The 16,641-nt window shown below is 37.8% G+C and overlaps 2 protein-coding genes across 17 annotated transcripts in view; one reads left to right on the top strand and one right to left on the bottom strand.

Annotated features, from left to right (window-relative positions):
• SIRT3 (sirtuin 3) overlaps positions 1–3,507 on the bottom strand; it is a 14,945-nt gene extending 11,438 nt beyond the window's left edge. For 3 of the 16 annotated variants that reach the window (XM_087881430.1, XM_034420130.3, XM_087881433.1), the window contains exons 1-2: positions 3,286–3,423; positions 206–253 (exon numbers count right to left, since the gene is read on the bottom strand). The gene's annotated coding sequence lies outside the window, so the exon portion shown is untranslated. Of the gene's footprint in view, positions 1–205; positions 254–3,193 lie in introns of all 16 variants that reach the window. The other 13 variants (XM_087881440.1, XM_034420132.3, XM_087881434.1 and 10 more) reach the window with 8 other exon arrangements.
• On the top strand, positions 3,490–16,641 carry PSMD13 (proteasome 26S subunit, non-ATPase 13). The gene is made up of 13 exons (XM_034420137.3): positions 3,490–3,708; positions 5,145–5,223; positions 6,029–6,063; positions 6,143–6,198; positions 7,246–7,289; positions 8,932–9,018; positions 10,176–10,347; positions 10,799–10,878; positions 10,960–11,085; positions 13,354–13,416; positions 14,220–14,300; positions 14,629–14,745; positions 15,844–16,641. Exons 1-13 carry the CDS (start codon positions 3,614–3,616, stop codon positions 15,937–15,939), a joined length of 1,131 nt encoding a protein of 376 aa, XP_034276028.1. The 5' UTR covers positions 3,490–3,613; the 3' UTR covers positions 15,940–16,641.

Below are 16,641 nucleotides of genomic sequence, written 5' to 3'. Positions count from 1 at the left end.
CACCAGGAATTGAGCTCAATCCAAAGGAGATTTTGCCTTTTCTCCCAAAGCATACCTCTTGCTTCAATCATTTACTTTACATGGAGTATAAAAACAGCATTGGCTTTAGTAGGCTTCCACATAAAATTTAAAGAGCTGGTCTTTACCTATAAAGCTCTTTATTACTTGGCACATCACTATGTGAAAAACTGCCTGCTTAACTCACCTGGTATATTCAGTTTGGGGGCTGCTGAATCCCATCACCATATGAGAACTGAGGAAGAAAACACAACACTGCTTCTTATATATGGTTCCTTTCAAATGTTGATTTATTGCAGAACTCATTGATTGACATATGAAATTAATTTTGATTCTGAACTAGAAGATTTTCTAGATGCCTCAAAATTTTAGTTTAGATATACTCACTAAGCTAAGTCTTAATGTGATTACAGCTTCTTTTCAAATCTTTATTATGGTCTTAATAGAAAGGGTAGACTACAAAGAGTTAATAATTGTGAAAACAAAAATATTTAAAATATATATATAAAGGATAAGCATACATATAAAACATAAGAATTAATGCATGATTAATAAGCCAATAAATTGTGATTTAGTAAAAATCAGTTAAATCATGTATTAGTTGTTATCAACACTGCCTTCACTACTAATCACCTTTTGGAGAGTTGCGTTATTAACAGTCACTGCTACCAATCATTTTCATTACAGCTGACAATGCTAATCAGCCTTTCAGTAGAAATGGTAGAAGTTGTACAATATGAAAGCACAGCTATGACACGAGGTAAATGTAAAATTAAAAACTAAGCAAATGTTTGTGTTACCTGAGGGAATTAGTAACTGAAATGTTCTGCCATTTGCCAGAATGTGATGCATATAATAAAGATCTTAGCATGAATTAAGAAAATTGGCATTGTTCTACATTGCTATAGTTAGGAAAATGGAAGTATAAAAGGCAAGGCAAAACTGACAAAACATAAAATATTCTGTTAATGCTCAGATGATATAAAATGTTATTGGGTATTATCCCCCTTCTTCATATATAAAGGAGTATATTTATTCCCTTAGTAGTGTTCATAGTCATCTTTTCTATTTAATTTTGAACAAGAAGAAAAACATATGGAAAACCAACCAAATACACATACAGCAAACACTAGGGAAAAAAGTAAATATCTCTAAGTATAGTGATAATTAAGTTACTTGCTCGGTGGAACTTTAAGCTTAAATTTCCAGTGTTAGCCATTATATAATTCTGTAATCATCAGATTTTTTTGACTAAGCACCACAAACTTAAAACCAAAATTTTAAATAATTTTAACAAGTGGCTTCTTGTTAGTTGCAAAGTCGTGTCCAACCCATTGCGACTCCATGGACAACGTTCCTCCAGGCCTCCCTGTCCTCCTTGTCCTCTACCATCCCTTTCTCCAGGCCTTCCTGTCCTCTACCATCCCTCTATCACAACAAGTGGCTACATTTCCATACAAAAAAATACAGGATGAATTCTAGTCAGTTTCACTTAGACAAGATTCACTGAAACCTACATGACTAAAACCATATCCCCTTTTTCAACTAACTAGTAGAAACTTGCATCTGTAATATTGCCTTTATCCCCACACTGTGAGATAGTTTTAAAATTTCCTAAACTGTACCACTGTCAAAAGGAACATTTATCTTCTTATTCCAAGACCAACTAAGGGCAGCATCAAGATATTTAAAACAGTTCTGGAAGCAAGACAGGTGACTGGCAGAAACTGGGACTGGAATAGGGATAGCAGATCCCATGCAGGTATATTTTTCTGTCAGCTTAAGGATGGATGGATAGAGTTTTAACTTAGTAAAGTGGAAAGGCTCAATTTCTGGAAACAAAATTCCTTCCAAAAAGCGGAGTTTACTAAAATTATCAACACAGCTGTATGAACAAAAGTTGTATTTTAGAAAACCAATAAGATTAATGCCATAAATAATATTCCTTGGGTTCTTTTTTTCCAAACTTGGCACTTTAAAATGCTGGTTGTTGAATTCTATGAGTTGAAGTTCAACAATTTTAAAGTTGCAAGTTTGAAAAACACTGCTTTAGGTATAGGGGCACACCTATATAGCTACCCTGTTTCCCTGAAAATAAGAAATCCCCTGATAATAAACTCAATCGGGCTTTTGAATGCGTACACTAAAATAAGCCTCCCCCTGAAAACAAGCCCTCCCCGAAAATTAAATATTTAATTAATTTAATTTAATTAAATAAAACGCAGAGCTGGAAATCAGCTACAATGGCAAGAGGAGTCCCATCTTGCTCCACGCGCCCCAAAATAATAAGACCTCCCCGAAAATAAGGCCAAGCACTTATTTCAGGGTTCAAAAAAATATAAGACAGGGTCTTATTTTGGGGGAAACACAGTATGTACTGTAAGATTGGCTAATTAAATAGATTGGAAGGCCTTGTAGAAAAACTCTCTGCCAGTCAAAATCTTGTTCTCACTTTTTATCTGCAGCAAGATCATTAACACATGCACAAAGATGGAAACACTGTGAAACACACACAATAGAGGTTGGTGAAGATGACAGAATTTGCAGAGATGGCAAAAAATGAGTTATTTGATTAGGGAAAAGGCAGCAACTACATTTTGTGATTGGAATCCTGTATGGACTTTAAGCTGAAAATAGAATAAAAATGAACTTGTGATTTTATGGGTTTGACGATTATAAAGAATATGGAAAGAATGGAGCAATATCTATAGAAAAGAAATTATAAATGCATTTATAACTGCTGTAAGGAGTAGAAGATATTTCTTTATATATTTTTGCTTCCTTTTCCCCCTACTTTTCCTTCTTTAAAGTTGCACTGTTTTACTCTGCAAAAAAAATTCAACAAAAATTTAAAAATCTCTCTCCTACTATTCCTCACATGCATTTTTCTAAAACAAACCATGAATTTTTCCCCAAAACTGTTTTAAAATGCAAGGGCTACCTGCTTTTTCCAAACTACACAGAACGGAATAGAAATGTCTTTCCTAACATTAACTTTTTCTAATTTGCTCAATTCTAAAATAAGCCCGAATGTATAGAAAACAGCAAAGAGCTTTATTGGAGGACGGGCAGCCCATTTACTGGTTCTGCTACGAGTGTGAACCCAAGATCCATGGCCAGCAAGGCCACCGAGTCCTGGGTCCCTACAAGAGAGACTACAGTAACGTCAACGCACCTAGGCAGCAACAATAATGAATCGTACTACGTCTTGCTATCCTTGTGACACGACACGCGACAGAAAGGAATGAAACGACGACGCGTTCCCACCTGGCAGCTGCCCAATGCTAACCAACTGCGCCTTCTTGTCACTTCGCAAACTGACCGGCAGGGGGCGCCCGAGCGAGAAAGGCAGCTCAGAAGAACACTCCCAAGTAACCATTCGGAGAGCTTAGCACAGAGACCGACCAATCCTTCTTCGGGGGCGGAATATTGAAGCGAGGCTACTCTACGCAGGGCCATACGGTACCCGGCATGCTCCGCGTTGAAAGTGCCGGAAGTGAGTGTGCATTTCCGGCGGCGAGAAGGGCCGGTCTCTGTTGCTCTTCGGAGTGAACGGCGGTTCTTTCCGTGCTGTTGTTCCCTTCCCGGTCCTACCATGAAGGACGTCCCAGCTTTCCTACAGCAGAGCCAGAGCTCGGGGCCTGGTCAGGCCGCCGTTTGGCACCGGCTGGAGGAGCTTTACAATAAAAAGTGAGTCTGGGGATCGGTTCAGTAGAGCGGGGGGGAAGGGGAGCGAAGCAAATGGGTACACGTGCTTTGGAGATGGGGAGGTGGCGGGGGGAGATCTTTGCTAACTGCAAGGGGGTTGCCTTACTCGGGAGATGCCGAAGCACAAGAAGCAACGGCTAAGCTATTGAGAGATTGAAGAGCCTGGATAGCTCTGCAGACTAAGCACTGTAATTTAACACCAGCTGTCTGCAATTAAAGTAAGTTCGAATCTCGCCAGGCTCAAGGTTGACTCAGCCTTCCATCCTTTCTAAGGTAGGTAAATTGAGGACCCAGTTGTGGGGGCAATAAGCTGACTTTGTATAAAATATACAAAAAAGGATGAAGGCTATTGCTTAACGCACTGTAAGCCGCCCTGAGTCTCCGGAGAAGGGCGGCATATAAATCAAATAAAAAAAAAGACCCCATTTTTCGCAGCAGGCTGTGTGTGTTTAAGACAGGACACTCACCTGTCTCTCTATCTCATCCCCTTCTTCATGCTGGGCGAGGCAGCTTCACTTGTCCTGGCAAGACTTCCTGCCCTGTTAAGTCCTGCTTGCTTTCAGGCCGATCTTGTTGACTTGGTCTACTCTGGAAATGCACATTGGGGTGGGGGTGTCTGCTGGTTGCTAGTTTCTGTATTTCCTGGCTTTTCATGCAGCTAATGGTAGTGCCAGTACAGCATTTGATTCTGCCCTCTGAGCAGAATATTTAAATGTTTATGCTCCGAACAATTTTGGGTTTTGTTTTTTTTTAAAGTAACATTAAAATATATTCCAGGCATATAAGATTCCATTCTCTCAGAGCAGATTTCCATTTGATGTTCTATTTCCGCAATCCCTTGTACAGGTCTTATCTGCTCTGCATTTGAGACTACTAATTCTCAAATATTAGAGAACAGGTGGGCTCCACTGGGGGATTCAACCAACATGTAGGTATTGCCAAAATAATGGCAAACTATTTCTGAAAAATTCCTGCCACAAAAACTGCAGTCCAGGCAACTGCCAGGAATCAACATTGACTTGAAAACACATAAATACATACATACATACCTACCCAGATTTTGATGGCCTGCATACATTGTTGTAAAGTATTGACTATGGATATATTGAAGCTATTTTGTAATGAGAGTCTATTTTGTTCAGTATTGTTTAAATGGCAGAAGTTCCCTGAAAACCTGCTACCTGATATTTCTTAATGATGGACTTTTCCTAGGAAGTTATTTTGTTATTATTGGTTATTTTCTTATTTTAAGCAACATACTCTGTTGGTACATTATTTTAAAACCAATGTTATTTAAGTTTTCTTATTATCCAAACAAATATTCCATATATAATAGGTGTTAGAGTGAATTTTCAGTTTGGATTTGCTCGTGTATACATTTGTCAATATTGATACTATTTCTTTTGTCTATGTTACAGGCTCTGGCACCAACTAACATTGCAGGTTTTGGACTTTGTGCAAGATCCCTGCTTTGCTCAAGGAGATGGTCTTATCAAGGTATGTGTCCTAGTATTATTAAATTTGTGTCAATTAGAATGTCTTATTTAAGAATCATCCCCAACAAATGCAAAGAGTAGTTATTGTTTTCAGTACTGTAATTTATATATTCAAAGGAACTTCATTTTAGTAATTTGATTTTACTTTTTAGGGTTATAACACAGATATTCACATTGCTGTAGAATGGCATGTAATGTCACTGCAATGAAGTAAGGCCCTGAAGAAGTTATATAGCAAAAATAAAAAGTTTATAGTGATTTTGAAAACAAATCCAGTGAAGGATCAAATGGATATATTTTTCCTTGCTATTGGAGAACTTGATACTCTTCAAACTCTTGAAAGGATACCATTTAGAATGGGACACAAAACTAGGTTTCTGTCTTCGAAGAATTATAACTAACAAGTTTCAGTTAAAGATACTGATGCAGCATGTAATGAATCTTTCTTACATTAAGGGCATTACATTAATGCCTGGAGATAGGGGTGCACTTTCTTACTTGGATGACTTCTAAAATAAGATAGATTATGGGATACTATCCTTGATTTAATGAGACACTTTAATTTTGTAGGTTTCCGCTATATACTCTCTCATATCTTTGTAGAACTGGGACAGAAGAAAGTGATTTTGCCAGATTTCCACACCCCTATCCTGTCTCTTTACTGTTCATAGAACTGTCATTGCTCTTCCCTTTTTTTGTTCAGATATATTTCTATTGTCAAGAAAGTGCTCAGTAGCAATAATTGTAGATACTTAACATGTGCTTCTGTGTTTTTAAAATTATCTTCTTTTTCTTTTGGCTTACAGCTTTATGAGAACTTTATCAGTGAATTTGAACACAGGTAATTTTTTTTCATATAGCTAGACTTTAAAAAGCCTATATTATTTTCATCGATTCATAGTAATTTCTCTTTATTTCAGGGTGAACCCTTTATCCCTTGTAGAAATCATTCTTCATGTGGTACGGCAAATGACAGGTAAACTCCTTTTACACATAATTATTTTCCTAAAAACAAATTTCAGGTTGAAATTTTGAAGCTGGGAATGGTATACAGTAACCTTCAATAAAGTAGTAGCATCTGACCCTTTAATTCTGTTAGGGAAAAACATCTGTATATTTAGCCTTTTGTGTGTACTTACTGTTGCTTGACTTTGAAATACCTATATCAAATACGGCAAAGGAGTATTTGTGTTATGTAAACCGTTTCAAATCTAGAATAGCTATGTGCAACTTTTGATTATTCCAAAAGTATTCCAAGATAACAAACATTATTTGAACATTTTCAAAAAAATATTTTCAAACTTGAGTATTTTGCTCACAGATGGTATTAATATGCAAGCTAAGTGCTGAATTCTGAAAGTATAGATTGAAAACAATTTTTTATGGACATTTCCCCCCTCATGCCGTTACTCTGCTGAATGCCCAATTCTCACAGTACTATGTAATGTTTATGTATATTTATCCATGTAGTGTGGCTGTAGCATTATTTATCCTTGTTATCTTCTTTACTCCCCTCTTTTAATGGTATGTATTGATATTTTTTTTCTGTTGCTTTTCTGGAGTGCTTCTGTACTGGAAACAAATTCCTTGTGTTTAATCACACTTGGCCAAATAAAGTATTCAATTCAATTGAAATTGAAATATTATTTTATTGCTCATTTACTTGTAGGATTTTATCTTGAGTTTACAGTTCCTTCAGTATAGGATGAAATTATATGCAAGAAATCCACTTTTATTTATGCCATAGATTTCCTTTAATTTGAGAGAATTACAATTAAGAGATACAAAAAGCATGCCTGAAGTTCTTTTATCCTATTTTATATGTTTTATATTAATATATTTCACTGTATACATTCCTTTTTAAAATAATGTAGAAATGCATTTTATTATATTTTATAAGTTTTATATTAATATGTTTCATTGTACATAATATTTTTAAAGGGTTAATGCTGAAATGCATGATGAGCATGGCATATATTTTTAAACTAATCCTTAATGTTGCCTCTGGTATGTATTTCTTTAGATCCTAATGTTGCTCTTACATTTCTGGAAAAGACCCGCGAAAAGGTAAGGAAAGAACGCAATAGACAGTCATATATAATTTTTTATTAATTCAAATAGTTTTAGACATGTGCTATACTGGCCAGGTATACAATGTACAAGTAGGTCGCAAATAATAATTTAATACAAAATATAAATTGATATCAGGTCACATTTCAGTTAGTGCAGGTTGCTGTTTGGGTTTTAGGTGTTAATTGCTGCGTGTATAAAATGGAGAAAAGGAAAATTCTGTTTGAGGAAAATTCAAAGAAGAGACTAAGTTTTTTTATCAGGGTAACCTGGTCTACCCAAATATGGGACGGAGCATACTGCTTCCGCTTTCGCCTTTCAGCCCCAATCCAGGAACCTTCGCAGGCAGACACTTTTGCGACAAACTATTTTTGTGTTACATTTATATTTACTGACAAAGGGAGACTAGTATAGATCTATTTCAAGCTATTTATTCAAGCCCAGGTTTGAATCTCAGAAGGGTATGGCTAGCTAAATAGCCATAGAGCTATTTAGAGCTAAATAGCTTGAAATAGATCTATACTAGTCTCCCTTTATTTCTTTGTTGGTAAATACAAATTTAACTCAAAGAAGAGGCTAATTTTGAAGAACTTAAAATAGCACGTATGCTTTGGATATAGGTTTATCCCCTTTTACTCTAGTATAGTACAGGTAGTCCTTCCTTAACGACCCTAATTTGGGACAGGATTTCTTTCATTAAGCGAAGTGGTTGTTAGGCAAACATTACATGGCTGTGCCACTTAGTGACAGAAGTTCTGGTAGTCTTTAGGCAGGGACTGTACAATTCTCCTGCCCTGCCATTCTCCCCTCTGCTTCAGTCCTCCCCACATCTGCCTTTCCTCCCCCTCCATTTCTGCCCTTTTAGCCATCCTGCACTCACCATGTACCTCCATTGGCCCAGCTGATCTTCACGATCCTCTTCCTCCTCATGATGAGGTACATCTGGCCAAGGCAGTCTCTGGCCCTTTGTGAAGGTTATGCATGGCAGCCCAAAGGGCAGAGATGGGGGAAGATAGATGACTGTTGTGAAGGCTTTGTGAAGGACCAACAACTGCCTAGGCCAGGCATGATTTGTCAACAGCAGGAGGAAGATGATGGATGGTGGCAGCAGAGTGCAGGGTAACCAAAAGACATATATGGGAGAGAGAGAGGGAGATTGGAGGAGTTGTAGGAGGAGTTACAACATGCTACAGTTGTAAATGTGGGTGGCCTTCCAAGTGCTTGAATTTTGATTATGTGACTGTAGAGATGTTGCAACAACTATAACTTCACGGAGTAGTTGTAACTTATCATTCATTCAGCATCTTTGTAAATTTGAACAGTTGCCGAATGTTTGATAAAATGAGAACTAGCTGTATTTCAGTAATAAATGTAAGCTTTAAAAATTTTAATTGCTTATTTGAACTGAAACCAATTACCCTATTTTCCATAGACATATTTTGAATATTTGAAAAATGACTAATTTATGGGATTCATTAATCACACTGAGATCTATCTACTTGTATGCTTTCTTCACTAAGAAAATAGACAAAGGGCAGAAGTCAGATTTAGGATTTTTAATCTGATATTTTTACTGTTTGATACAGATGTATCAGTATACAACAGCTGTTTTGTGACTTGACATTTATATTGATTGTAGGTGAAAAGCAGCGATGAAGCTGTAATTCTATGTAAAACAGCCATTGGTGCTCTAAAATTAAACATTGGTGACCTGCAAGTTACAAAGGTGAGACAGTATTTTATTAGTATGTTCATTGACTCAGTTTTGCCTTTTGCATTAAATAGTTATATTTTTAGGTTGCTCACAATTTTTAAGTATTTCTCCTTTCCAGTATTCCTGTGCTTACGATTGAATTCCGTGAAAATTAAAATCTGATTTAATTAAATTAATGAAATATTGTTAATATGGCTGTTCCTATATATTGTTTCCTCTCTTGTTTCTTTTTTTTTAAAAAAACAAGTTTCATTAATTTTCCCCCCAATACACACCCACATATTTTTTGAAACAGAGTAATGACCATATCATACACAATTTGTCATATCCAAATATATTTGCTTAGTTACAGTTTCTGCCAAAGTGTTCTTTTTCCATATTTTTTAATCAAATCCTAATATTTCTATTCTTATTTCTGTAAACAGTATCTTCTTTTGCCCTCAAATTCTATTTTCTCCATTTTTAATCATACATATTCTCTTTTAATTTTTTAATAATTCATCCTCTCTTGTTTCTGATTAAAATTGTTCTGATTAAAAATTGTTAAAATTTTTAAGAGTGACTCTTAAGATGTGGAATTACAGGAGAGTTTAGGTTGTACCTTTCTACTTTACATAAATGGAGTATACTTTATATCAGTTCAGAGAAATTGAAGCAATTATTGCCAATAAATATACAGATACAGATATTACGACCTAGTTCTTCTTTAGAAACCAGGAAGTCTCTTGCTTGACTTCAGATATTGTTCACTCATTCTGACAAATTTCCCTGCTTAATTATACCAGGCCTTCTTCAGGACAATCTAGCTAACTTTATGTACTCTAGAGACATGTAAATGCCTATTTATTTGCCATACTCCTAAAATAAATGGGTAGCCCAAGGCTATATCTACTAATGTTCATTGATTCAAATACTGATAATTTTCTTCGGGATTGATTGAGTATATGCATATATTTCTAAAAACAAACTTACATTCTTTCCGTATATATATTCCATAATAACATATAGTTAAGAAAATTGGTTTGGACAAAACTCAACAGCACTTTTTTGTGTGGCTGTTGATAAAAATAGGATCGCCAACTTGATTACCAACATCCAATGACGGATATGGCACAAGAAGAAAAAGAATTAAGAAAATTAAGATTTGGCCTCCATTTTATTTTCCTTAGGAGACAATTGAACAAGTTGAGGAGATGTTGAATAATCTTCCTGGAGTGACATCTGTTCACAGCCGCTTCTATGATCTCTCTAGCAAGTATTATCAAACAATTGGAAATCATGCCTCTTACTATAAGGATGCATTAAGGTTCCTGGGCTGCATAGATGTCAAAGACCTGCCAGGTAGTGATTTCTCCCCACCCCCTCTCACACTGAATGTGTTTGGCAGTGTTTGGCAGTGTAATGCTTATAAAGGTAGGCCTTTAGAAGGAGCAACTCCACTCAAGAATTTACTTTTATAAAAAACTAACACAGATGGAAAAATACACATCAAACATTTTAAGGAAAAAACAAGGCACTTCTATGAATAGAATGGTCAGAGAGAGAGAGCCTTATTTTTCAAAAGGGTGGGGAATGCACACTAATATGTGTTTATCTTATACAAAGTCAGTGTTTCAGCTTTAAATATTATTTAATAGAATTAAATATTTAATAGATATTACATGTATTTATTAAATATAATAGATATGAATGGAGTTTAAAATAGCAATTATGAAATTGTGGATTCTCCCAGCTACTGAAATGGGGGAAGGAATGTGGGATAGTCACTGAAGTAGAAAATTTTTCTTTTCAGTGGCAGACCAGCAGGAAAGAGCTTTTACTTTAGGCTTGGCAGGACTCTTGGGCGAAGGAGTCTATAACTTCGGGGAACTGGTAAGTAGAGTTATATTAGTTTTAACAGTTGAGTTTAAAAAAAGTTTTCTGTTAATAATATATCTTAATCTCCATCTATAGCTTATGCATCCTGTACTGGAATCTTTGAGGGACACTGACAGACAATGGCTGATTGACACCCTTTATGCCTTCAATAGTGGCAATGTGGAAAAATTCCAAGCATTGAAATCATCATGGGGCCAACAGGTTAGTGATTGGCATGACCTGACAGCATTTTAGGAAAGCAATATAAACACCTTTAGATGAATCGATTTCTTTATTTCTGTAAAGATATGAATTCAGAGAGATCAAATCATTTTAATAGTTCTTATGCAAACTTAGGTTTGTTAAGCTGATTAATTAACAAGAGGCCCCAGTTTCACTGCCTGCCCAGTATTGCAAAATTGAAAGAGCTGTTGAGCATCTTGCAGAACACAATCCATGTTTGACTGTGTTCTGTGAGCAGAACTCAACCTGCAAACCTGGATTGACTTACCGTGTTTCCCCGAAAATAAGACTTGAATCTTATTTTCTTTTGCCCCCCCCCCCCCCCCAAATAAGGGCTTGGCCTTATTATCGGGAGGGATGTGCGTGTGTCTTATTATTTTGGGGGTGCAGGATGCGGTAAGAGTGGGACTGGATGTCCCGTTGTTGCCATTGCCTCCCCTCCCCGTTCTTCGCATTGGCCGCTGCTCTGATGTCTCCTGCCACCGCTGCTTTCTCATGGAGCAGGACTCTGCAAGACTTGTGCCGTTGTGTGCATGAACTGCAGCACTGCCACGAGCTTCATCATACCGGCACAGCTGGCGCTCTGCTGCTTGCGGCTGTGCCAGTAGGTCGAACCTTGCAGCTGTGCTGCAGTTCCTGCATGCAACAGCACAAGCCTTGCAGAGTCCTGCTCTACGAGGCAGCGGCGGTGGCACCACGAGTCTCACAAAGACTCGTTTCTGGCAGGTGGGGGAGAAGTGAGACGCGTGAAGCAAGACGTGGCTCTCCTTACCGTCTCATCTCCCCCACCCTCCGCCGGGCATGACAGGGCTCCTGCCCTTCACTTAGCTACCCGCCCCCACCTGCCCTCTTTAGGGTGCAATTCGGAGGTGGCAGGTGGGGCAGGCGAGAAGCGTCTTGTTTCTCCCCCACCCTACCTGCCACCCCTCTCAATAAAGAGACGGTGGGGAAGGGAAGCAGCCAGGCTGCTATTGCCATTGGGATGGGACGGGGCCGTGTTGGGCCGTGAGACACATGTCTTACCTTTCCAGCACCATCATGTTCCTCGCCTTTCTGTCCAGGGAGACAAGTTGTAGAAAAAACTTTCTCGTCAATTCAGTCAAACTCCTTGAACTCACGAGAAAGTTTTTTCTACAACGTGTCTCCCTGGACAGAAAGGCGATGAATGTAATGGTGCTGGAAAGGTAAATGCATGTCTCGCGTCCCACCCCAATGGCAACAGCAGCCTGGCTGCTTTCTTTTCCCACAGTCTCTTTATTGAGAGGGGTGGCAGGTAGGGTGGGGGAGAAGCGAGTCGCTTCTCGCCCGCCCCACCTGCCACCCCCAAATTGCACCCTAAAGGGGGCGGGTGGCTAAACAAGGGGCAGGAGCCCTGTCATGCCCAATGTGGGGAGTGGGGTACGTAGTTGGTGGGGGGGCTTATTTTGCGGGGGTGGCTTATCACATGTCCTGAAAAGCCCAATTGGCCTTATTTTCAGGACATGTCTTATTTTCGGGGAAACACGGTAAAATCAATCCTACATAGTTTGTAGAGGCAAAAGGGCCAGATTTATACCTTAAAAGATAATCACAGATCACATTGAAATAGCTGGTGAGATGATCAGCTGTTGGCTGCTAGTAGTGCAGTGGCAGGAGTAGAGTTAGTGGTGTCCATGAGGCCTGGAGGCATTTTAGGGGCTTGACAGCATGTCTTTCAGGATGGAAGAGGCCTTGAAAACTTAGGCAATAACAGCAGATACTTTCTGGTGGCAGTGACGTTTTGTGTCAGTGGACTGGTTGTTTTTCAAAAAATGCTAATGGGCTGCACCAATCTGCTTGGCTCTCCACATGTTGTGTAGGCCTTCTTCTGTACAATGTTTTGGAATGTATAACACTTTTTGGCTCACTAAAGCAACTGTGCCTTCCTGGAAAAAGATGCAGCTTTAAAGAGTTGCAGATAAGAGCTGGATTTACACTCCAGAGAGTTCTGCAGAACCTCTTCCGCAAAACTGCATCCCTAACATCCAGAGCTAAGAATCTCCAGTAAAATGAGATAAAGATAATTTGCAAAGACTGTTGGAATTCTTTATTATTTGTCTTCACTTTCCCTTCACAAGATCTATTTTAATTCATCTTGATAGATGCATTTAGAAGTTTAGAATGATTTTGTAGTGTACTTGAGAATAGTTTTGAGCACAGAAGCAAAACACAAAATGAATGGTACTGTAAAATAATGCAGATTAACTTTTTTGGATTTATGTTTTACAGCCAGACTTGGCTGCAAATGAAACCCTTCTGCTGCAGAAAATCCAACTACTGTGTTTAATGGAGGTAGGTCCTGCAACAAAGATAGCACCATTGCTAGCTATCTGGATAGCATAATTTTTTTTTGGTCAAAATCATGGGGCAAAAATGTATATTTATGTTGTTAACTGACATTGCTTTTACTTTAATTTGCATCCTCACTGCAAAGGATCATTTCCCCCCTATTCTGGAAACTGTCTTGCTTATCACTGAAACTTTCTTTATTTAAGTTTTGTGAAACTAAATTATGATGCAAAAAGAGTGGCTGTTTCTCATGGTGGTTGAAATAAATGGATTTTAAGAACACCAGTTAGTTTCTTAGTAATACTTATATTATGCTTCCTGTCCTTCCATATGCAGTATGTCATTCAATTGAATCGCATTCTGTATTGGCTTCTATTTAATACTAGTGGGGAAAAATCATTTGGTATGTCAGTCTTAATGTTTGTTGTTCAAAATATTAGACCCCCAAAACAGTATAAAGGAAGCCATTATATGAAATATTTTCATATGGATTGATTGTTGTTATTAAATATATATTAAATGTTAATCACATGCTTAATATCAGTTAATTTTAAATTTTATTTGAAAGCTTGCTTTGAGGGGGTCGTGTTTTTGAGATCATTATATAGTTCTATATATAATTATATAGTTCTCATTTATAATACAAGATACTATTTTTTCTTAAAGATTCTATCAAAAATCTATATGTCAATAACATTTTGTACTGAGGTCAGCAAGGATAGATAAAAACAGATTTGTGCAGTGGGCATGTTATAATTTTTTAAAGTCCATATTAGTTTTAATCCTCTAGCTTTTCTTGGCTACAGATGACCTTCACCAGACCAGCTAATCACAGGCAACTTACTTTTGAAGAAATTGCTAGAAGTGCCAAAGTTACTATAAATGAGGTGAGTTATTTTTGGAAATAACCTCAGTTGTAACCAGATGTTCTGGTCCGATGAGCAGTTTATTTATTTGCTTTATATACCATCTTTTTACTCAGTTGAATAGAAATCAATCCACCATTTAATTTAACATTTTCATTTCAAGTAACTTTTGTTGTTTAAGCTTTTGGGCAAGGCTATAACTAACTCCTGTAAGTTCCATGTGTTCTCTGTATTTGTTCACTATTTCACCTTTAGCTGTACCATGTTTTCAGATCAGTAAATTGTACCTGGGACATATTGGATACTACTTCGAAAGACAGTAAAGACCCTGTTTTCTTTTCTTGTGCAGGTGGAGCTGCTAGTGATGAAAGCACTCTCAGTAGGCTTGGTGAAAGGCAGTATTGATGAAGTGGATAAAAAGGTTCACATGACATGGGTTCAACCACGTGTGTTGGATTTACAACAGGTAGCCTCTCCTCATGCACTCCCTCACAGGTTTTGTTTTAGAACTATACCAAAAAGTTTTATGGTGGAAAATAGAATAGGCTGTTGGCAGTGTGTTTCACTTGTTTAATCCTCACATTTTAAATATATACACACACATCAGTTTTAGAATGTAGAAATCTTACATTTTTGTAACGAGCAGCAGAAATCACATTAATTCTGTCTAATTTCCAGCATATCTACTTCTATCAACACTTTTCAGTCAGTGTAATATGTTGCTTCCAAGACAGATGGAACCATTAAGATATTGGGAAACGAATTCTGAGTTGAGAAAAAAAAAGTATGCTTTCTCCAGTAATGTAGGGTGTTTTGGAAGTTTTTGTTCCTGTTGATTTAGAATTGGAAAGACATTTCTCACAGCACCTTCAGTCTGGATTAAATGAATGCTAGAATTTAGAGGTCTTCAGAGTGAACTTTTTGAAGCTGCCTATACTCCACATCTACTGTCCCTTTATTTGAGGTTTTATACCAGCTATTTTCACCTATAGTTTTCCACCCATGGACCTCATTCTCCCTCTCATCAGTTGCCCCATATAATTTTATATATGGATGATCCAACCATCCAGTGCAGCACCGTAGCAAAAGTTGGGGCACCTAGCTGTTGTAGAGCACTATCAGTATTTGAATGCCTCAAAATGAACTACCTAAAACAAATGTCCTGGTATTTTCAAGAAATTTTCACCCCTTTCACTAGATTGATGAAGTTCTATTGAGCAGGTGGAATGTTTCAAATATGTATTGTATTTGGCAATTATATTGCCAAAATCTAATTGGGTATGGAAGGGAGGCAGGTGGGCTGGTTCTTTTTGAAATGTGCCCAGCTGGGTTTCGAGTGTGGCATCATCTGAGACTTCAGGGCATGGGTGGAGGTGTGGCAGTTGTCATCTAGGAGTCTCAGTGCTTTCAGGAGTACAGGTCCACAGGTTGCCAAATGTGAGAGCTAAGAGAGCCTTTACAGCTTCTTGTGCACTGTTTGCGAAATTTTCGATATGGCAATTGTAGTGTCTCAGTTTGTCACATTTGTGTCTTAATTTCTAATGATTGTTGATTTGTTTTCTAGATAAAGGGTATGAAAGACCGTCTGGAGTTCTGGTGCACAGATGTGAAGAACATGGAAATGTTGGTGGAACACCAAGCCCATGATATCCTAACATAGAGGACTTTGCACTGGCTGAGGAAATATCTTGTACTGTTGCTGAAACTGGCAGTGCCCTGACCACTGACTCTGTACTAAATGCTATTAAGGGGGGAGGGACTGGGGGAAACGTTTTGTCATGCTTGTACAGAGATCTAAGTGGCATTTGCTGCATGACCCTTTGGTGCTTGGAGTCAGGAATTCCTTCCTATGCACTAACATTTGAGTAGTGTATTCCTTGGGAGCATTCATCCTGTTGTCACCAAAATGGGGTTTGGTAGTCTATAATGGCGAATTTGTCTTGCTGTGAGTTTCCACTGGAGAATGCTAGGTGCTCCATATACTAAAGGGGTGCAGGTCATTAGCTCCACAGTAGGATAGCAGCAAGACTTCCATTTTGCACTTATTGTGCAAGAAGGTAAAGCTGTCTTCAACCATTGTCAGGCATTTCTGATGGGTGGACGGAAAGTATGATCTTTTTCCTGGAACCTTCCTGATAGCTCAAAGGTAACAAAACTGGGAACTCACACTTTTTCCCATTGCCTCCCCATATTTTGCAATAAAGGAAATTGCTCAGTCCCATCGTGAGTTTTCTGAGAATAAAGTCATAAATTTTGTGGATTTGTTTTTATATTTTTTCTTTGGGTTTCCTCATGTTTTACAATATTTTATCCTGAAATATGATGCAGTAAAACAACTGCTGGAATAAATGTCTCTGCCATC

The sequence above is a fragment of the Pantherophis guttatus genome, chromosome 1 (genome assembly GCF_059756535.1).
Source record: "Pantherophis guttatus breed Tessera chromosome 1, ASM5975653v1, whole genome shotgun sequence".
In the NCBI taxonomy this organism is placed as follows: Eukaryota; Metazoa; Chordata; class Lepidosauria; order Squamata; family Colubridae; genus Pantherophis; species Pantherophis guttatus.
Note: the sequence above shows the minus strand (reverse complement) of the source record. Positions and strands in the feature narration are given on the sequence as shown.